The sequence below is a fragment of the Phallusia mammillata genome, chromosome 4 (assembly GCF_965637545.1).
Source record: "Phallusia mammillata chromosome 4, kaPhaMamm4.hap1.1, whole genome shotgun sequence".
Taxonomy (NCBI): domain Eukaryota; kingdom Metazoa; phylum Chordata; class Ascidiacea; order Phlebobranchia; family Ascidiidae; genus Phallusia; species Phallusia mammillata.
Window position 1 is genome coordinate 21,236,531 of NC_137255.1, and position 21,748 is coordinate 21,258,278.

At 36.2% G+C, this 21,748-nt stretch overlaps 2 protein-coding genes across 2 annotated transcripts; both read left to right on the top strand.

The window, feature by feature from the left end:
* Positions 1-421: 421 nt before the first annotated feature.
* Positions 422-13,314, top strand: LOC145222962 (uncharacterized). The gene is made up of 27 exons (XM_080089231.1): positions 422-1,903; positions 2,042-2,116; positions 2,265-2,392; positions 2,505-2,607; positions 2,673-2,793; positions 2,861-2,975; positions 3,210-3,346; positions 3,472-3,656; positions 3,878-4,018; positions 4,164-4,290; positions 4,505-4,679; positions 5,328-5,508; positions 5,859-6,054; positions 6,182-6,255; positions 6,703-6,877; positions 7,111-7,867; positions 8,099-8,279; positions 8,638-8,757; positions 8,822-8,919; positions 9,269-9,446; positions 9,861-9,971; positions 10,171-10,268; positions 10,845-11,080; positions 11,356-11,474; positions 11,559-11,675; positions 12,078-12,239; positions 12,308-13,314. The coding sequence occupies exons 1-27, from the start codon at positions 528-530 to the stop codon at positions 12,363-12,365; spliced, it is 5,544 nt and encodes a 1,847-aa protein (XP_079945357.1). The 5' UTR covers positions 422-527; the 3' UTR covers positions 12,366-13,314.
* A 682-nt stretch (positions 13,315-13,996) lies between these two features.
* On the top strand, positions 13,997-21,734 carry LOC145223079 (peroxisomal multifunctional enzyme type 2-like). The gene is made up of 18 exons (XM_080089390.1): positions 13,997-14,165; positions 14,404-14,457; positions 14,533-14,640; positions 14,712-14,771; positions 14,907-14,928; positions 15,251-15,447; positions 15,572-15,694; positions 15,806-15,883; positions 16,056-16,213; positions 16,399-16,570; positions 16,902-17,050; positions 17,449-17,572; positions 17,846-17,952; positions 18,891-19,133; positions 19,582-19,755; positions 20,114-20,249; positions 20,734-20,858; positions 21,342-21,734. Exons 1-18 carry the CDS (start codon positions 14,111-14,113, stop codon positions 21,429-21,431), a joined length of 2,175 nt encoding a protein of 724 aa, XP_079945516.1. The 5' UTR covers positions 13,997-14,110; the 3' UTR covers positions 21,432-21,734.
* The last annotated feature ends 14 nt before the right edge of the window (positions 21,735-21,748 follow it).

Genomic DNA, 21,748 nt, shown 5'->3' on the forward strand with positions numbered 1-21,748 from the left:
CAGATGCCTTCAGTGCGAAATTTGGTGTTAACTTAACTTAGCTGGTGTAAATAAGCAGCCCATTGTCAGCAAAATAGCGTTTAACGTGAAATTTTTCTGTAGACTTGCGAACTCAGGTTAGCATGCGCATTTGATTTGTTTTTGTCACGTGACCAAAACAAAATTGTGCATTGGTGCAAAGCGTGTGTGAACTGTGAATATGTCTGTGTGTGTGGCTGTGTGCTATTCTTATGTATCTGGCAGAAAAAGTGATGTTTGGATGTTTATGTTACATTGTTAGTTTTGGGGTTAAAATGTTTAAGTTCGCAATTGCTGTGTTTATTGGACCCTCACAAGCACTTAAGTAAGTTGTAAGACCTCTCAAGATTGGCACTTGACTGTTTTTAAAGTGCTTGAAACATACCCAGTACAAATTTAAATGTGATACTTTGCTTTGAACAGCATTAACATTTTGTAAATTAAGAGTGCTGGTTGTGTTTGCCACTAGCCTGGCAAGTGGTCTTGCGCCTTTGATATGTTGGTGCACTATGTCTCAAACTGGGCAAAAGAGAAATGCAAAAAAGCAGTGCAACATGTCCGATGTAAGCATGTTGCAAGAGAGCACCACACCAAGGATTCAATACAGTCCTAGAGATGCAAAGGAGTCCAAGTTTTCACTGCGACAGACCAACATCTATTCGTCACCTGTGGTATACCAGCACGCTGCAGGGAAATTTCAATCCAATTTCCATAATCCTTTGACAGCTTTGTTGCCAGTATCAAGACATTATCTTAGCGATGATGTGGTGAAATGTAAAAGTCCACAAACATCAACCAAGACCAAAAATGTTGTTACCAAATCAAAACTCAGGCAATCCACAGCTGAAGCAAATAAATTTGTTGATGATCCTACTCCAATCACATTTCTACCACATGAGAACGATCAGTTTTCTGCAAGTTGTAATTTCAAGAAAACAGACTTTAGCAATTGTGCCTATCCTCAGACAAAGCTTGAAGACACCTCCACCAAAAGGGAAAATGCGAACTTTGAGACTTTTGTCAAAACCAAAAAAATAAGTAAAAGTCCAGTGCCCCAACAGATCAAAAATAATATTGTAGTTCCTGAATCTGGGTCTCAAAAAGAACTGAAAAACTTTTTATCAAGCATCACTAGCTTACTCAATTTATCAGAAGATGAGCTTCAAGAGCCTGAAGAAATATGTGCAGTACATGAACCAGAACCTGATTACGAAACCCTATTAATGCTTAATTCCCAAACTTGTGAAAGAAGCAAGGAAATCCATGATGAAGAACTGGGGTGTCGCAATGAAAATGTTCAACCATATGCAAAAGATGGCAAACCTGCAAAACCGTCTAAGTTGTTTAGTACAATTCATGCACCACTACTTACTGAGAAACCAGGTCAATGTCAATTAAGGACACATAAACTTACTAGAAACAGCACAAGATCCAAATATTCCTTGAAAACAACTGTAAAGCCTGCAAGCTTGACAACTAAAACCATTTTAAGTAAATCAGTTGCACCAGTTCATAACCCAGATGTCTTAGCCTCCAAAAAAAGATCTGAAGATTCCTTAAAAACTGTAAGGCCTATACACTTGGCAACTGACACCTTTTCAAGTAAATCAGTTGCACCAGTTTATAACCCTGTTGTCATAGTCACCAACCATGTCAAAGGTGACTTTATTAAGCCCGAAAATAAGGATCATGAGTACTCGGAATCAGTACAATGTGAAGTGACGAGTGATGATGAAGATGATTTGATCACTAGTTTGGATCACTTCCTGCATTCTGGCACAAATCATGCATCTTCATTGGGCACATCTTTAAGACTAATGCGTGTTTATCAAAGATTAAAAGGACAGAATGAGAAGGGCCGGGAAAGCACCTTAATCATGTCAAGGTCAGGCACTTTTATTTTTTAAGTATTTGCAATTGTTGTGATTTATTATAGTTGTCGCAAAGTTGGTTGATCTTGTATCTGAACAAAGCTGGTAAATTTGCTGTGATTTGAGTTAAATATACGACACTTGTATTACAGATATTTTCAAAAGTGGAAGCAGAACACCAAGTTGCAGCGACACTCGAAACAACAGGAAGTGCAGAAGTTGAAAAGGTAAAAAAGTGTTGTGCGCAAATATATGACAAATCCAATATCATTTGTGAGCTGTTTATTGTCAGAAGAAACTTAAGTAAACAAATTATATGATATAATGCTGGCATATTTTCATGTGTTTGTGTTTTTAATCAACTTGTGTGTGCAGTGCAACTTCATTTCATTCACTTACATTGATCAGTCAACATTTCTATGCATGGAGGTTTTACTTATTAAAAAGGAAATTACAAGCACAAGAATTGCATCGCCTTCATTTGCTTTCCAAGGGCTTGACTGGTATGCTTTACCATACGTTGTAATTGGAATATTTTATCGTCATCAAAAACATTCAAAACTTTAGAAAAAATGAAATAACATCTATATTCTTAACAATACATTTGCTTAACAGGTTTAAAATGGTTTCATGGAAAATGCAAAGAGCGAGATGAATGGATAAGATCCAGATGCCAACACAAACTTTTGCATTCAGCCTTTACCCAATGGAAAGCTCAGTATGAAATTTTTGTTTAAGCATGCTAATGTGACAATTTTAAATAATAAGGAATCTGTTCACCAGATACAACTTAGCCCAACAAAGCAAACTAAAATCCAGTTTCCAAAGATGGAAATCACAATTGTTTCAACAAAGAACTTTAAATCAGTTGCTTGACAAAAAGAAAAGGATCACTTTGTTTAAGGTGTGGTGCTAAACATGCATTTTTTGTCAAGAAAGTTTATCATCTTTGAATTCATGTGTTATTGTAGAGTTTTTGCACTTGGAAATTGGTGCATGAAAATCACCAGGTGGATTTAATGGCTCAGCATGTTTGGTCTGTAAAAATGAAACGGAAAATATTAGTTCGTTGGAAGATTTATGCAGGTTTGTTATGTTACATGCCTTATTGTCATTCAATAACTACCCTAACTTGTTTGTTGTTGTTTTTGGAGAATTTTTTTCAAATGCATTGCAATTTTAATAAATTCAAATCATAGTGAAATCACAAATAATCAATCGGAAAATAATCCAAACTTCTGCAAACCAAAAATGTCACTTTTAAAGCTATGTGTTTTTTATGTTTCCTTTTCGACATATTATTGCAAATATGTCCTATAGGTGCTTGTAGGATCCAACACAGTCACAATCAGACTGCAAACCAACAATTTGAACATCGTCTACTGCATAAAACATTCCTGAGATGGAAAGAATCAAGAAAACATATCCAAGCAGCACAATGCATGTCAAATAAAAAGGTAATGAATCAGGGACCAAGTAGAGCACTAAAACCATAGTGTGTGAAATATATATGTGTATCCTCGCTTATCTGGAAAAATCTGTTGTTTGCTTGTCTTAATAAAAGCTTCATTTGTATTTGCAGATTTTGTCAACTTGGTTCAAAAATTGGCTGTATGTCACAAAGTTCATAAAATCGTCCCGTCGCAGACAATTTGCTGTTGTGGTGCAGATCAGACAAGCAAGTCTTATCAAACAGTCTCTTGGGATGTGGAGAAGAGAGTTAAAACTGAAAGTCTTTGTGTCTGAATCAAACAGGACAAAGTTAAGGTGAAACACTGCCACAAATCCTATAGTATATATTATGCAGTCCCAAAAAGGATAAAAAGGCACTAAAATTGCTAAATGTGCATTTGCTTAATTACAAGCAATTGGTTTGTGATTGAACAACATTTACAGTATTATTAATACATCACAGAAAAAAGGGTAAATTTTAATCATATTTCATTTATATGCCGGCTAGTAAGTAATATGTTTTATAATGCATTCAGGGTTTTGTTTCACATTTGGAACAAATCCTTGCTTTTGGCTCTGAGAAAGAAAAGTGTTGCTGATCAGCACTGGCAAAAACTCAACCTCAAGCACAACTTTCATGCTTGGAAGTCACATTGTGATGTCATAAAAAGGAACAGGTTGGCACTAGATTTTCTTGTTTGTATTTCCAACATTTAATACAACATTCCCTAATTGAGCTAATAGATAGAACTGTTAACAGCACAAATAGCATGAATTATTCAGTGGAACAGATGTTTGAATGCAATGTTTTATCTTCGCTAGAAAACAAGCTTGTGTGCATTTGATAAGATGCAGAGTGATTCCTCCATTCATGGACTGGAAATTGTTTGTACAAAAGAGAAAACTAAATGAGAAACGGTTGCAAGCATACACAACTGAACTTAATCAGGTAACCCTGGTTTGGACTAATCTTGTGTTTTACTAAACTGAATTTTTGGGTCTCCAAAGTTGGGATCTAGTATTTTCACACAAAAAATTTAGGGTACCGAGTCTTCACTTTATTGCAATGACATTCAATTAAAAAAATATCCACAACTCTTCTGATTTTTTCCCCAAAGCTATAACTTAAAATAATATAGTGTAAGTAAAATGTTTCATTTCAGGATATTTGCTACAATGCTTTTATGACTTGGCGAGCAGCTTTTAACGAAAAACTGCTGACAATACACTGGTATGAGCAATGGAGAGATGCTTGTGTGATGCAAGCTGTCAAACACTGGAAAGGATTTGTGCGCAAAAGAAGGTTCTACAGAAACCATGACAAACTTATTGTACAAAGTAAGCAAAAGATATGACTGTTGTACCTATATAATTGATTTTTGATTTGATTGAAATGTGTAAGCTGCACTAAAATCAGGTGAATAGTAGTTATTTTCCAGGAGAATATATATTTAAATTAGATACTAAAATTGACATGAAATTGTGTGTACTGTTGGATGCTGTTTGTCCTAGGGCAGTAGTCGCGACGCCCTGGTGAGTCATTTTAATTTTCCAAGGGTGTCACAGAATAGTTCTGTTTCGTGGCTTTTTGTTGCTGTATCAATAAACACAACTTTAATAGTAAGTTTCCTCATTAACTTTTATTTGCTGGTGTGTCGCAAGTCCTGAAAATTTTTCCAGAGGCGTCGCAACAAACCACTGTTCTAGGGTTTTGCATGCTGAGTTTTAGAATTGTTGCTACAAAAGATTACACTAAAAAAGCTGTTGTTTCCAAAAATATAAAAAGATAAGTGAATCACACTTTAAAAAATATATAAGACCTGTTTCAACAACACCTTCAGTGTACTATTCACACAGAATCAGTTACAGTTTATGTCCATGTAACCTACTAAAAAATAAAGAAATATGTTTTCTAATGAATATCAGTTTTCTAACAAACCATTATAACAAACTTATATTACAATCTCATCTATATTCTGTGTTCAGGGTGTTTTAACATATGGAAGGATGACCATCGTCATGAGCAAAACTTGAGAGCTGACAAACTAGCTTCCATTTTGTTGAGAAAACAAGTTCAAAAGATGTTCTGTGCTTGGCATTCTGTGTGCCAGAGTTCCAAGTTAATCCAGCCTTTGGCCAGAAGAAAGGAAAGAAAAATATGTGCAAGGTAATAGGCTTGTGTAGAATAAAAACAATTAATCCACTTTATAACTCTGTGATCAGGACTTCCAAACACACCAGGTTTGTCACAATCTAAACTACCTGGTTCTTGTTAATGACATTTCAACATTTATTGTTATCTTATAGATTTTGCTTATTAATGTTTCATCTGCAAGATTTACTTCTTAACCATTACCTGAATTAGTCAATACAAGTTAATTTTAAGCTGTCCCTCTGTTTCCTAGTGTAAATATTATATATTTCCAATTAAGGTATACCGCAAGGAAGTAAAGTGAATCAAAAATAAAGAACAATATATCATTTGCCATCTTTGTAAAAGTAAATTTACCAATGTAGGGCATTTGATGCTTGGAGAGCATGGATAGCAAGAAAACAAGCAATGGAATCTCTGGCATGTGAATTCACTCTGTGGAGAATGAAGCAACATTTCATGCACTGGAGAATGGAACTAGACAGAAAACAAGTTGTTTGTGATTACTTGTCAAAAAAGAATGAGTACAAAATGAAGAAGTGCCTTATTATTTGGAAATTGGTAAGTGCATTTTGGTGATAATCAATTTGAATCTTCTATCTTAATTTGAAACGCGAATTAGTAAGACATGTTTTTGTGTCTAGCTCTTTTTTGTCACAAAACTCTTATCCATATTTTTTGTTTGTAGAGAACAATTAGTTTGAAGAAATCTAAGAAAAGACAACAGCACAAAACTCAAGTGGTTGTGGAATGCTTTGACAGGTAACACTGAGGTTATCCATATGTAGAACTGTTCATTCTTGTGTGTCATTTAGCCAATTAGGTTTCAAGGACAACACTTTTTGCTGTTAACACACATAATGTTTTATCATGTAATTGTCACAAGGTAATACTCCAAAAGTGCACAAAATAAAAAGTTTGATAGTAATCTCTATCACCACGAATTTAATTATTTGACTTACTAAAAGAACAAACAGTACACAAGCTTTCTTTTCATTTGTGAACAAATATGTTTAATCGTGTAAAAATGGAAATAAATCGCATAGTGATCTCTATTATCATAAATTCAATTATGCTACTTACAAAAAGATTATACAGTGGTAATGTTTTTTCATTAGAGCACATGCACCATTTTTGACAGTAACCCATATGATTGTTAAAATTTCATGAATGTGGGTAAAACATAGCATTGTTTTCTTGCAATACCAGATGGAGAGAAGTGGCTTATGACCAAAGGATGATTACTGAAGACTCGCTGTCTTGGTTCAGAAAGGTTCATGATCGTGAAACAAAACTTGTGGCCTTGAAATGCTGGAAACAATCCTTAATGTACAAACGGTTTGCACATGACCTGCTTGCAATGAAACAACAGCATTTGCTCAGTGTAAGTTGTCTATTGTGGAAAAGATAAAGCCTCACACATAAAACACCCAATATACTAATTTCTTTTAATCGCATTTTTGATCTACTATATGCTTCATTAAATGACTTTTAAGGAGATTCGTGTTTTTGACTCTGTAATATTTCTGGTGATGCATAAAGCAAATTTTAAAATTACAGAATATATTCTAAAATCCACTACTTCTCCAGTAACCAATTTTCTACTTTTATTCGCAGAAAATCTTCAAGGAATGGAAAAATATGTCCAAACTGAATTTCCAAATAAAGATGGCAAATTTCACAGACAGACTGCACACATCAAACTATACAATCTCATCTTTTTCCAACAGTTCCATAGAAAGTTGTGAAGATTTTTCACATGCTCCTGAGTCTTTGTGTAATCGGAAAACGGTGTTTAATGATTCTGGTGTTGAAACAGCAAAAGATTCATCATCTGAAGTTTCAAGTCAATGTGATCGCATATTACAGGACAAAGAATTCCAATCGAATGCCCTTATTCCTTCAAGCTTTTCACCCCATGACACTGAATCATGTGATTCATATGATCGTGAGTGTCGGAGCATCATTTCATACAACCTGGATGATGATACAACTTATGAAGACTCAAGCACAAACAAAGCTCATTCTAGCAATGACACCATGACAATAGCAGAATTAGATAGTGATTTCGATAACAAAACTTGTTTTGGTGATGCAGAAAATCAACTGTTGTCCAACCGTACTGTAGTAGAGTTATCGTGCATAGCAACCAACCATGACAACTGCAGTGTCGCCGTACATGACTCAGCACTTAGTGATCACCTGGCAGACATGGAGGTGGAAAGTCTTATGCAGCAAATAGCCACTCCTGTAGAAGTTAATGCTGATGGAGATGTGAATTTTAAAGCTGTTAGTGTTTGTGAATTGAAGGTTGACCAACCCGTGACAAGTTTTTGTAGAAGACCAAAGCTGGTCACTGATGTGATTGGTCAAAGTAAGTAGCTGTACTTGTATATGTCTGTTTGTTTTTTAAATCCAATTTACATTTTAGTTTTTGTCTAACTTAAATAAAGAGAGAGTTATTGTTGGTTAAAATTGGGTCAATTTATTTGTGACTTCTTTTTTAATCATTTTGTTAAAACCTAAAACGCAAATCTGCCAATCCAAGAAAAACTCTTACATTTTTTAAAAACTCTTTTATTATCAAAAATAAACCTTTTTATAGGAACAGATAAAGGTTGCTTGTCACAGATAGCATCCTTTGCTCTTCACCGACTTAAATATCCAACACTGAGTTTGGTTTTCTATCAATGGAAACTGTTTGTCAATGAAAAGAAGTGGAAAAGAAATGCTCAACAGTTGGCAGAATCATTTCAAAATGAGAAGCAAAAACAAGTGTCCTTCAGGTAACATGAATCAATGATGTAATATGTATGGCTTGACCGTTTTTTAAATGGTAAGTAATACCATTGCTTAAAAGGTCAGGTTTGAGTTAGTTCTGCTCGGTGAAATTATGTTTTATAGAGTTGGGTCTGAAGTGAAAGTCATGAGAACGCACTTAGTTACAATGAAATCTGCTAGTTTTTTACTGTATCTCATATTCTTATCTCATAAATTGTGACAGTTGTTTGACGTGTAACCCTTTTCTGTTTTTTTTTGTTGTGTAGTGACTTGATTTTTCCATATTAATATCATAAACTGGTCAAAGTATGTTTAACTGCACTGTACTGGTTGTTGTTTACATATCAAAGTCTTTTGGTTCAGGAAATGGAAGTTTCTGATCATCTCACTGGCAGTTGCTGACAACCATTATTACCAGAGATTATTTGAACAAACCTTTTCATCTTGGCTTCATTGGGTTAGATTGAAAAAGCACATCAAATGGTAGACACATTAAAACCATAGTAAACATGCATATTGTATTGTAAAAATTACATTGGTTTTGCAGCATGCATCAAACTGCCGATAAAATGATAAAACGGAGACTGACATCGGTGAGCTTTGGCATTTGGCATCAAAACTACAAACAAATCTGTGAATTTAAAGGTGATCAATTTATACCCCAAAATGCTCTAGTTATAATGCTTAAGATAAAACGATTTTCATTTTTTGGTATCCGCCTTGGTTGTCAAATTGAGTTGTTTACTAGTTGAGCACTTATATAATGAGCAAATGGTCCTTGTTTTTCCGAGCCTTCCTGTTAAAATCGCATTATTTTATCATTGTCCCATACGTTTGTTTCATTTTACCGTGTTTTCAAGGTTTGGGCGTTTTCGTAGTTTTTTTCTGTGTTTTAGAATTGCCTACATACGTAACACTAACAGAGTAACTAATGTTACAAACTTGACTTTGTTTTTTATGCCAAATCAAATTTACATCAATGCAACACTTACAGATGCTCTTAACAAGTTGGAACTTGAGCAAGCAGATGTTAAACGTTTGGAAGGCGATTGTTCAGACTTTCAAAAGAAACAAAGGAATGCTTTGCTCAAAAAGTGCATGAAAATCTGGACAAAGAAACACCACCAGCTCAAACTTTGCGATAGACACAGCGAGCATAAACTAACACAAAGGTCTGTAACTTGAGATATTAACTGTGGGACCGTGTTTAAACTCAATGGTATCAGACCCTCCCATAGGGAGCATATTCACTGTTTTTGTAAGTAAAAAGCTGATTGAAAAATTTTTTGTACCAAAATCAGTCAATAGATTAACATGGAACATATGTATTTCACCCAAATGGCATATTCAGTTTCTTATTGTATTTAACTTGAATTATGAACTGCAATTTAGGGGAAATATATATGTTCAATATTTACCACTTGAATAATTCTGCAACTTAGAATTAATTTTCCATTCTCAGTTACTTTGATGTGCTGGTTTATTTTTGTGATCATCAATCTTTGAAACAATAACACTGTGAATTTGTTCGAACAAGCTTTACCAAATTTTTGCTGTATCAGCTCCTAATACTGTACTCTTTGTAGATGCTTCTTGCATTGGGAGTATTGCACTGAGAGAAAGCAGTGTCAGAGAAATAGGGTAAAAGCAGTCAACGAAATTCTATTCAAATACAGATTCCTGACCACCTGGAGAAGGTAACTTACTTGCATTTAATCAAATTTGTAATGTTAAATCATGTATATCTGGTTATCTGTTTTTTTTTATTTTTTCCTATAAACACTAAAAATGACCATGTCACATATACAACTCAATAATTTTACATCAATAGCTTGTACTATAAAACTTGTGGGTCAATAACTATAGTAAGTTTTTTTAATGTTATACTTTGTGAAGAATGCTTCACCAGAAAAAAATGGCGGAGTTTATTCATGCAGACAACGTAAAGAAAAGAATGCAACATCTGCTGACACATTGGCACAGGTTTGCTTTAGGTATGTATTTCTCGGCAATTGGTGACACAAATTTTCCATTGTACAAACTTTTTCCATTTTCAAAAATACCCAAATTAACCTTGTTTGCACGTGACCTCATGTTGTGTCATTGTGTTAACCGTGCCGTTGAAATGACCTATCAAAATGTTAGTTACGGAATGTTAGCAATGGCATATTTGTTAGTAAACTCTGTTGTGAAGCGTCTGTTGACCAAGGTTAAATTACAATCCGGTCTTAATTCAGAACCACAACCATTGCAATATACTAATGTAGCCATTTGTTTGCGTATCGCCTCTTATACTTTTTGGTGTACCAATCCGCGGTTACCGAAATTTCTCCATTTTATCGTAACTGAAAGTGTACCGAAGATTCAGTTTCATATTTTTTTGGCCTTTCTGTCGATACCGAAACTTTTACACACAAAAAATATATTAGGTTTCGGTCCCAATCTGATTTTGTATTATCGGTGCGCCACTATAGCATATACTAGTACAGATATTAAAACATAGTTTGGGTAACGTAGGTAAACTCATTCGTTTCATGCAAGAAGCTTTTAATTTACAATTCGTTTCACAGTTCAACGCAAGAACCGAACCTTTGGTGAAGCATTTCTCGCTCGAAGCAAACACGCTAAACTTACCTTTTGCTTTTCCTCGTGGAAGCACAGAAGCAAACTCCAGCGGTCGGCTATAAACTTCCACACATCAAACTTACTCCGCAAATCCTTTTCAAGCTTGCAACAATTTGTCCTCGAAAAAAGCGCCAGAAATGAAATGGCAAAAATTGTGGATAAACGAAACAGTCGCCAATTGGTAAGGGAGAGCACACTTTTTAAAAATACCTGGATAGTTATACGGACATACTTTCTGAATATTGTCCATTTTTATGTCATTTTCTGTTGTTACTGCATTATCTTTGTACTAAATTGAAAAAAGCCACTTCCCATTTTTAAGACACCTGTAGTTTTGTTAATATCTGTTCGTAACAGCAAAGTCCAGTTTGTTTAATTAGTAAGATCGAAATCGAAGTCATTTTACCATTTTGTCATACCGATTGAAAACCTAAACTCTGAACCGTTTTGTTTTAGGTAGCGCGTTGTTTCAGCCGATGGCAAGAAGCAAAAAACAAGGGCGAAATTTATCGTCATTTCGAAGTCGCCCGTTTGCGATCTCTATGGTTGCTATGGCGCCGTAGAACTGAAAACAGGTGCGCTTTTTCTTCGTTTACAATTTTCCCCAAGCGGTATCAAAGGCTTTTCCAGGACATACACGTTTATCATTTGCATTGCAGGAGAGTCACAGTTGAAAGAAACAACCCACTACTTCGCCGTTCGTTCGATGTTTGGTTAAAAAGGTGCAGGGAGGAAAAGAACGCGCGTTGCACAACCAGACATATTATTACCAAGTGGTAAGCATACGAAATCTAGCACACATATATTGTTTGACTTTCTGGAACTCAAAAGGATCTGCCGATCGTGTATACACGGTATACCAAGCGTCTTATATTGACACTTAGACCAACGCCTGACTTGGGTGGGATATTATGACGTCATAAGTGAACGGTATATCTAATATACACCAAAGCTGTTATTCTTTAAAACGTCCATGGTGTGTTTGCGTTGCAACAACCGGTCAGTTGCTTCAAGACAGTATTACATAACTTGACGCCTACTTGCTGTCCACCATTATGCATTGCAGCGTGGTGACATTTTGACGATTTAGCAATTTCCGCTAGTTATACCCTTAATCCGTATTGAAACTGAAATACTGAAACACTTTTTTTCAAACGTGCAGTACTTGTTTGTTATAGGCACAATTTGACTGTCAAGCAACGACAGTTACAAGAAATGTCGGAGTTGATCGAAATTGGACAACGCGCTTTGTTAAAAGAGACCACTTTTAACCGCTGGATTGAAAACTGCGTGCAAAGCATTGAGGCGAAACGACACTTTCGTAAGACGCAGTTGCGAAGGTGCTTTTATAATTTGCTAAAATGGTTTTGTTTTTCGTGCACAAAATAAACAATACGATCTTATACAGGTTTTTCCGTGCCTGGCAATCAAATACACTTGAAAATATCAACGAAGATGCAATTTAATCATAAAAAAATCGAGGATATATTCTGAACATGGGTGGACAACAGTTGCTTTTACCCTATTAAGGGGCAATTGTGCCAATCCACATCTTTCACCGTGTCTAACGAATGACCAAGCTGATTTTAGTATTGTACAATGGGCATTTTTCGACTATTTTATTCCAGCTGGCATATACCACCTACTTTGTCCCTTAGTTCCCAAAGCTAATTGGGACACCACCCAAAATCAAAGTACTTTTTACATTGTACCCCCTGCAACTATGTCGAAGTAACCACTGTAAATACTTGCCTTTGATACTAGAGACCTATGAGATTTCTGAATTCCTTTTATCTTGCCTTAAACAACGTTCTTCAGCAAATCGCTGCTTACTAGTTCCGCTTTCTGTAAAGCCTCATTTGGTGATGCTTGCTTAGATGTCCATACGTGTCGATCTGTTGCTGCTTTTTAGCTGTAAAGTGTACCAGTCTGCAGTGTTAGATATGTTCCAAGCCTTTTTACATGTTGTGTTTTTTTATCAACGATCTTGCCCTTACTTTTTGTACGGTACAAACGGATTTTTTACCTTTGCAAGTAGGAGTGTAGTTTAGCTGCTATTAGTGTAAAAATTGCGTTTAGGCCTCATTTTGGGCCAAGTTTTGTTCCTTTACGATAAACTGAATTCCGTACCAAAAACTCCCAATATCAAGTCGATGCCTTTATATTGCTTGAAAAAACAGTAGGTCGATTTTGACAGTCAGTTTTGCTTTTGTATGTAGCCTATATAAGTTATGCTTGTTTGATTTAAAGCAAAACAGTTTTGTCTTTGACCAATTTTTGTACTTTACGTCACTGTGTTCTGTACAACGTGTTACTAAAATGCGAAAACATGATTTTTTTTGTCTCGCTAGGTTGTGCGTTTCCCCTCAGTAAACAGATTAAGTACTGCAAAATACAAATCCCTGTTTGCATTCATTCAAAGTAAGCGGGCAATATTTTCGTGACATAGTGCGCTGGCAAGCTGGTTGGCGGCAACACGCACTAGTTAAGAATCGTAAGTAAATATTAGGAGGAGCTCCTGAACACAGCGATTTTCAGCTTTTTTGAAAACACAACCCTGCAGAACAAGAAAGTAGCTGTGGTTTTTCCCAGGCCAAAAATATGTCTTAAATTGAAACAATCATAAACGGTAATTTTCACAATACGGTCATAGCACACAGTCACTTGTGTGTGTGTGTTTTCACTGCATTCAAGTGATTTTGTACGAAAAAGTAGAGATCTTCTTTTAGCAGTAATAATATTCAATAGTTGTTGTACAAAGAAATGACCCTCTGTATTTCGACAAGTTTTGTTCGATTTTGGGTCAAAATTGAAAACTGACAGTTACGCCATAACATTTTGCATCAATATTGCAATTCAGATCGGATTGTTTAGGATGCTCAGACAAGTGGCATGCTTATCAGACATTCACATATATTTATGTTTTATGTAGTCTTTAGTTTAAAGTAAAAGTTTAGTCAAATTTGCAGATCCCACTGAACAAAAAATCAGTGGTTCATTTTCTGTCACTGGCACGTGTCACAAACTTCACGTGTCATGAAACGTGCCAGACTGCCAGACAAGGGTTTTTGGATTTTGCAATTACAGAAGCAAAACAAACGTGTGTTTTGTGTGCACTGTGCAATGATAATATATTTCACTCCTGTTCTTTTATTCCAAGATTCAAAGCACAGTTTTGAATGTGATAGAAGTAAATTCAGTTTGATTTATCATGGGAGATTTACGATTTGATGGAAAGGTAGTTCTCGTCACTGGTGCTGGAGCGGGTAAGTTAACAATCTATCAGCTTAATTGCAAAGATATAGCTTTACGAATATCGGCTTTAAAAATAAATAAGGATTATTGCACTTAGTTTGCATTTCATTTTTTGGAAACATCTCTCTCATCATTTATGTATTGGTTTATCTCAAAAAAAAATAACAAACTATAACTGCTGGATTAGGCCTGCAAAATGTAAGATACAAATCTTTGCCTTGGCTAAGTATGAGCATTTATTTTTGTCAGGGCTTGGAAAAGTATATGCTATTGAGTTTGCCAAAAGAGGAGCATATGTAGTAGGTAAGTAATGTATGACAAATAGTTTCAAAGTTGTTCAAATCCAAAAAGGCTAACAAGTATTTTTACTGATAAAAGTTAATGATCTTGGTTCTACACCTGGTGGAGTTGGAAAGTCAGCTAAAGTTGCAGATCAAGTGGTTGAAGAAATTCAAAGAAATGGTGGAAAAGCTGTGGCAAATTATGGTAAAGTGTTGTAAATGAATTACTTTGCAATTCTTGTGCAAAAATTAAAAAGTACTAAAAAACCCTTTTAGATTCTGTGGAGTTCGGGGCTAAGTTGGTACAAACAGCACTTGACAACTTTGGAAAAATTGGTGAGTCATTTTAAATTTTTTGACCAAACTTCACCTTATAAGTATATTAAGTAGAGTTTGAAATAAACATTTAAGTGCAATGCAAACTATATATATATATAAACAACTTTATACTTATTTTTTTTGTGTTTGTAGATGTTGTGATCAACAATGCTGGGTAAGTATGTATGATAGTGATGGTTGGTAGCAGTGGAATATGCAATATGTATGAGCATAGTTTGAGATATTCGCCAGCTTGTACTGACATTAGTTACTTATTAACTAGTCTGGATCAGTTTGTCCATTAACTACATATATGCTTTGTCATACCTCGCTTTAAAATATGAAATTATGGCTTTTTTATTAAAAAGGTTTGTTGCCAGAATGTTTTAAAAATATTACATCACAGAATCAAACTAAAAAGTCAACCATAAAATTGTATAGTGCAATATCATGCAGTTCTTGTTTATGACTCAGCAATTGCCTCATCATCTTTTCAGCATCTTGCGTGATCGATCATTTGCTCGCATGACCGAACAAGAATGGGATTTAATCTTAAAGATTCACCTGAAAGGAAGTTTTTCTGTGACAAAGGCTGCTTGGGACCACATGAAAAAACAAGGCTATGGTCGCATTATTATGACATCGTCACCATCTGGCATTTATGGCAACTTTGGGCAATCAAACTACAGTGCAGGTTTTTGTTTATTTTGTCTGTTAATTTTATGTAATGGTCCGTGGTTCAAATGTGTGCAGTTTGATTTTTTTTAACATGGCTGTTGTGTCACCTAAATTGTTGCAAACCTTGTTTATGTGATCAGCAAAGATGGGACTTGTTGGATTTGCTAACACTCTTGCACTGGAGGGTCAAAAATATGGAATCCATGTCAACACTATTGCACCAACAGCCTGGACAAGATTAACTGAGTCCCTCATGCCTCCAAGTACGAAACTGCACTTAGATTTTTGTTTGGGTCAAATGAATCGACAATAATGGATTGCTTAGGAAACTTAATAAACTTAGTTAACAGTTGTGTTCTTCGTTTCCCATTTAGGTTCAGAAAAAGAATTGCGTCCTGAATATATTATGCCTCTGGTTGTGTACTTGTGCCATGATTCCTGCACTGAGAATGGTAAGTTGAACAAATAATCTTGTGCAATGAACACTTTGAATGTTTAATAAATGTCTGTTTATCAAACTGTCTGCTGGTTCAATTTTTTTTCATTGTTGAACAGCAACCACAATCCATACATATTTTTTTGCATTTTTAAACAACCTTGTAATCATCTGCACCACTTTTACAGGTGGACTCTTTGAACTTGCTGGTGGACTTATCTCAAAACTGAGATGGCAAAGAACAAAGGGAGCAGTACTGCGAGAAATCGGTCGTGACATGAGACCAGAAGATGTCAAGGAACATTGGTCTACCATCACTGATTTTTCTGAGGCCTATTCACTGAAGGTTTGCTAGTGTTAATATTACATACCCAGAAGCCTAGAAATTTTTACATTTACCTAAGCATACGTTGAAATTGTATTATCGCTGTGTTATGAGTTTTTTTACTTTTCTTATACATTCTGAGGTAACATTTCCCTAACACACGACAGAAACATAGAGAAGCTGTTTTACAAGGCGCTACTTTATAGACCAACACTGAATCGTCAATGAAAACTGCTGAAGCGATCGCCCGCATTCAGTCTGGAGATAACGACCTCGGATCAAATCACCCGATTCGTCCCAACGTTGCTAAAAAGCATAAATTTGCACCTTTGGTTACAACTCACGATCGAAATGCGATAATACTTTACGCACTTGGAGGTAAGACCATTGTTTTACAATAATGTTTGTCCTGTTTGTTGCGGTTATATCCTCCCAGGCTTCAACATTTTAGTAGCAGCCTGCGACGGCGGATACCCTCTTATAAGCGGCGCACGTGTATATGTTTGAAATATTACTGACAAAGCACAAGCTGTTACGTCCCACTTCCAGACTTTAGTAAAAAGAAATTTTTAACGCCCCAAAACGATTCTAAATTATATTCTTTCAACCACGAAATGAAATATTTAGATATTTTCATCTGAAATTTTTTTGAAAACCACAACACAAATTTAACTGCTAGGTAATTTGACCAGAAACATTTGCATTTCAGTTGGAGCTTCGACGAAACGAAAGGACAACTTGAAATTTTTGTTTGAGCTGCATGACGAATTTTGCGCTCTTCCCTCATACGGAGTGGTTCCCCCTTTTGGTAGCATGATGCTTGGTAATGTCGAAGGACTCGAAATTAATCCTACGCAGGTAATATTTTAGCGGGAAAAGAAAACGTATAAATAAACTACAAAGACATAAAACTGAAACACGAGAAAGATACTAGGTTTAAGGAAGTAGAAAAAATTGTGAACTTCTGTATGACCTGTGGGCTTCTGTGATACAGAAATATACTGCGTGCTCAGCTGCCGTTTGCGCTACTCTATTGCCTTTTTGCTGCTTATACTGGTTTAACTTTTCATTTGATAATGACATAAGTTTTACGTCGTGCTATATGACATACTGTCAAAGGAACATTTGAATTGTTAAAACGTCATATTCCTTACAAATGTATCGGCATGTCTATTTCATGTTAGAAATTTCAAAACCCCGAATTGTGTACCTGAGTGAAATTTCGCGTTTAAAACTTACCATATTAAATGTTGCAGATTCTTCATGGCGAGCAATACCTGGAGATTTATAAACCGATTCCGGTTGAAGGCAAATTGACAAGCCAGGCTCGTATAGTTGATGTTTTGGACAAAGGTTCGGGTGCCGCAATCATCAACAACGGTGAGTAAAAGTTGCATAATTTTTGTGTAAAAACCTCCACTGGTTAAAAAACTACGCTACGCTAATTGTGCCATTTTGTAACTGCACGTGGCATACGCAGGCACTCAACGTATTGTGGTCTGTACTGTTATGCCGTTTAGAGATCACGCGAGTTATTATATATGGCGTAACCATAGACAGCATAGAAACAATAATATAAAGGCGGTCGGAGCTAAAATAGCATCTATAGGCTAGAACTTATTTCATGTTTACGACATCTTTTATCTTTTTCAGTTGAAACCTTCGACGAATCTGGTGAGAAGGTTTTTTTCAACCAGTTTGTGACGTTTGTTGTTGGAGCTGGAGGATTTCGGGGTAATAGATCATCCGATGAGATGAAGGTACAAGTGTGCGCGTTTTATCTCATCCTTCTTGCGTTTAGTTTGTCTAAATCAGGGGTTCCCAAACATTTATGGTCTGTGGCCCATATGTCTATTTAATAGCGATTCGTGGCTCACCACGTGCTGTAAATTTGGGCACAAACAAAAAAACTCAAAAATAGGCGAAATGGTTTCTAGCAATTTATTTTTAATGAGATACACGCTCCTCAAATTTGGCTACAAGATTCGGAATTCTTTGCAAATATTATGTTTTTCAAAACAAAGCGCATAATATCTACAGTATAACAAAACAGTAAAATCTGTTCAAATGGCTCTGTGGCCCATAGAAAATGTCTTGGTGGCCTAGTACTGGGCCATGGCCCACAGTTTGGGAACCACTGGCCTAAACTTTATGTAAGGTACTTAAATAATTTTTTTTACTAATTGAATAAAAAAGATCTCAATATATACGGTTCACAAAGTTTGTCACTTGTTCGTTCTGTATTATAGTTTTTAAGTTGTAGGGAGTAAGTTACAGGTGTTTATTAATAGCTGCATTAATACCTTAGTACCCATTATTCTGTCCCATATCCTATGTATTTGGCATAGTATCGATAGGAGGTGTTTGTTTCTTGCTTGTTGACGTCATGAGCAATACCACAAAGCTTGAAAAACAGTCAATGTGACTGGATACGCACATTAAAGCTCATTAAGTGGTATCGTAGCTAGCTCATGTGGTCAACTACTCTGCAAGGTTTAAAAGCACATTACCACCAACTTCGATCATTAGATATCGGTCCACTTGCAAATCAAGTTTATTTATGTGCCCAGCATTTACAATAACGCTTCTTTATTAGCTAATGTTGAAAGTCGCAACAGACCATTTGTTCATCTGGTATAAGATTTTAAATTCCGTTTTTGTCTGATCAAAGTGTGATGTATTATTTTCCATATACCAGGCTGTGGCATCACCACCAAAGCGAGCACCAGACGCAGTAATTGAACAAAAGACCAACATCGACCAAGCCGCCTTGTATAGATTGAGTGGTGATCACAATCCATTGCATATCGACCCTGGTTTTGCCGCTATGGGTGGCTTCAAAGAACCAATCTTACACGGTCTCTGTTCGTTTGGCTTCTCCACTCGACATGTAATGGAACAGTATGGAAACAACGACCCTAAGATGATCAAAGCTGTCAAGGTACTAAACTTGCGATGTTCGTTTGTTTGCAATACATTCTTGTTACATAATGGACTTTTTCGAGATTGATACCGTAGGTCTGTTCAAGATTACCCACAGTTTACAAATGTTGTACATTGACAGGGGTCGTTTTATCTGGTTTATTAGTTCTGTCGCTATGTTTTTATATCCTTGTACAGTAAAGTTTGGTTAATCCGGACCCGTTTTGAAAAAAAAAAAACTGTCCGGATCAGACGAAGGTCCGGATTAACCGGTGTCGATTAGTTAAAGCCGTACCACATTATATATCATTTGTATCTCACGTTTTGTCCGAATTAGGCAAAGATTCGTATTAGCCAAATGCGGTTTAACCGAGGTTTACTGCATTTGTTGATCGGTATTAATTAGACAAACTGTAGATGCAAACTGAAACTGCTAGAATTTTCACCGACAGCGATTTTTGTTTTAGGTTCGTTTTGCTTCGCCGGTTATTCCAGGACAAACTCTTCGCACTGAAATGTGGAAAGAAGGAAGTCGTGTGTTTTTCCGCTCGGTGGTAGCCGAGAGCGGTAAGGCGTGCTTGACCGGAGCTTACGTTGATCTCAACACTGATGCAGCACCAGCTTCAAGTGTACCCAAGCAGGTAACAGTAAACTGCCGTCACTGACTTTCTGTTTTGTCATAAGACCTTTAAATGTTTCGAAGTGCATTTGTTTGTGAAGCATTTTATTCGATCAAGCAAAAAGTCGAAGGGCCATGAAATTGTCCTTATTTTGGGAAAACCTGTTGATTTTTTCTGCGTAGATAACACTTGGCACTGGGGTTCCTTTTTTCAGTTAAAAAATGTTTCATGAAAAAATATGTTTTTCAAAACTTTTTTAAATCGAACATTTAGCTAATCTGTCGATAAAAGGTCGGTTCTGTTCATAAACAAACTTTCGGCTGACAGAGTTTGCAATTTTTAAAAATGGTTTTGGTAACTTTGCACGGCTCTGTTGCAGGAGCCTTCAGATTCGTTGGCGAGCGACGCGTTGTTCGAGGGAGCTGCGGAAAAGTTGACTCCAGAGATCGTGAAAAAAGTCAACGCAATTTTCCAGTGGAATATCACAGCGGGTGGAAAAGTGGCAAGAGAATGGGGTGAGTGTGTATTGTAAACAATATCAGGTGATCGAAAGAGTTGTGCCGGGCAATCACTGCTGATCATTATTCACGGGCAACGGTTGCCATGATCGAAAAATAACTTAAAAATACAATATTTCATGAAACATTTAGTGTAAATAGGCCTACCCTTCTTTGCATTACCAGGTGAGTACAATCGTACTTTTTAGCTCCAGTAAAGTTATGACTATGAGGTATGTGTAGATTGTACCTATTGAGCGTAGAAGAACCTTAATTACAGTTTGTACGTGCAATGTTGCCAGCCACACACTGCACACTACAGTAGAGGGTGCGACATTTTTTTGCCATTTACCAATGCTTTGCTGGAGGTAAATTTTTGCAGTAGAAAAAAAACAGTGCCATAGGTCATAACATGGTTGGAACTAAAACAGATAATTAAACATCAGCAAGTTTAACGGGTCCGAGCCTGAATACAACTGATGTTGTTGTTCGCTTGGCACAGAAATGGACTTGTCTGGTGGATCCGGTAAAATTGCCCGCGGAAAAGCTGCGAATCCTGGCTGCACTATTACAATATCCGATGAAGATGTGATGGGAGTATTTAGCGGGACTGCAAATCCTCAACAGGTATGTGATAATCTAACTGTCGATGATTTAAATGTGCTGTGTCAAGACTGAAGGAATTAAACTGTAGGATGAATATGTTATATGTCAGGGGTGGCCAAACTGCGGCTCCCGAGCCGCATGCGGCTCTTTGTGCCTTTGATTGCGGCTCTTTAATGTTGCATTAAAGACTGCAAATGAATAACTGCAAAGTTTAGCCAAAAAACGTTGTTGAGAAATAACTGCAAAAACAGAAAGAAAAACAGGAAAATCAAACTTAAAACAGAATGGGAGGAGGAGCTTCCTGTCGCGTACTAGTTTGCAATTATTCACACAAGTGCGACGTGCGTAACTTTTCTCAAGGTCAGAGATTACACATGTAAAAGCCATCTGCTATGTTAAGTTTCGAACTAAAATAGTCATTTCACATTATTTGTTTTTATGTGAAGCCCATTTCCGATAAATATATAAAAATTTGGACTTAAAGGTATTCGTTTTGTGTTTCAGCTGTTTTTTAGCGGCAAGATGAAGGTGAAGGGCAACATTATGCTTGCCCAGAAGCTGGAAGTGCTCTTTAAATCACACTCAAAGCTGTGAACGGGCTTGCGCTGTCCAAACTAATTTCTACCTTATGCAAAATCGTGTTGTTTATAATTTATAACCGTTCCACTTTGTACTAATTTTATTTCATCTACATAAGTGCAATGTTTGCTTCGAAGAATTGACTTGAACTGCAAGTGATTGAAGACCGACCCCAAAAGGAAAGTGTTGGCAAAAAGAGAGCATGTGTATGTAGCAAAAAAAGCGGTACCCCACTTTGTATTTTGTAAATTTGTGATTTGCAGTATATAACGAAAGCTCATGGTTGAAATCACGAAATAAACTAATCTTAAAGATGAACACATGGTATTGCA

Coding starts and splice junctions, on each gene's coding strand:
- LOC145223079 (XM_080089390.1), top strand. CDS start 14,111: ATGGGAGATTTACGATTTGATGGAAAGGTAGTTCTCGTCACTGGTGCT. Junction 17,051..17,448: donor TCGAAATTAATCCTACGCAG/GTAATATTTTAG, acceptor TAAATGTTGCAG/ATTCTTCATGGCGAGCAATA. Junction 19,134..19,581: donor AGATGATCAAAGCTGTCAAG/GTACTAAACTTG, acceptor TTTTTGTTTTAG/GTTCGTTTTGCTTCGCCGGT.
- LOC145222962 (XM_080089231.1), top strand. CDS start 528: ATGTCTCAAACTGGGCAAAAGAGAAATGCAAAAAAGCAGTGCAACATG. Junction 2,393..2,504: donor GCTTTCCAAGGGCTTGACTG/GTATGCTTTACC, acceptor TTTGCTTAACAG/GTTTAAAATGGTTTCATGGA. Junction 2,976..3,209: donor TCGTTGGAAGATTTATGCAG/GTTTGTTATGTT, acceptor TATGTCCTATAG/GTGCTTGTAGGATCCAACAC.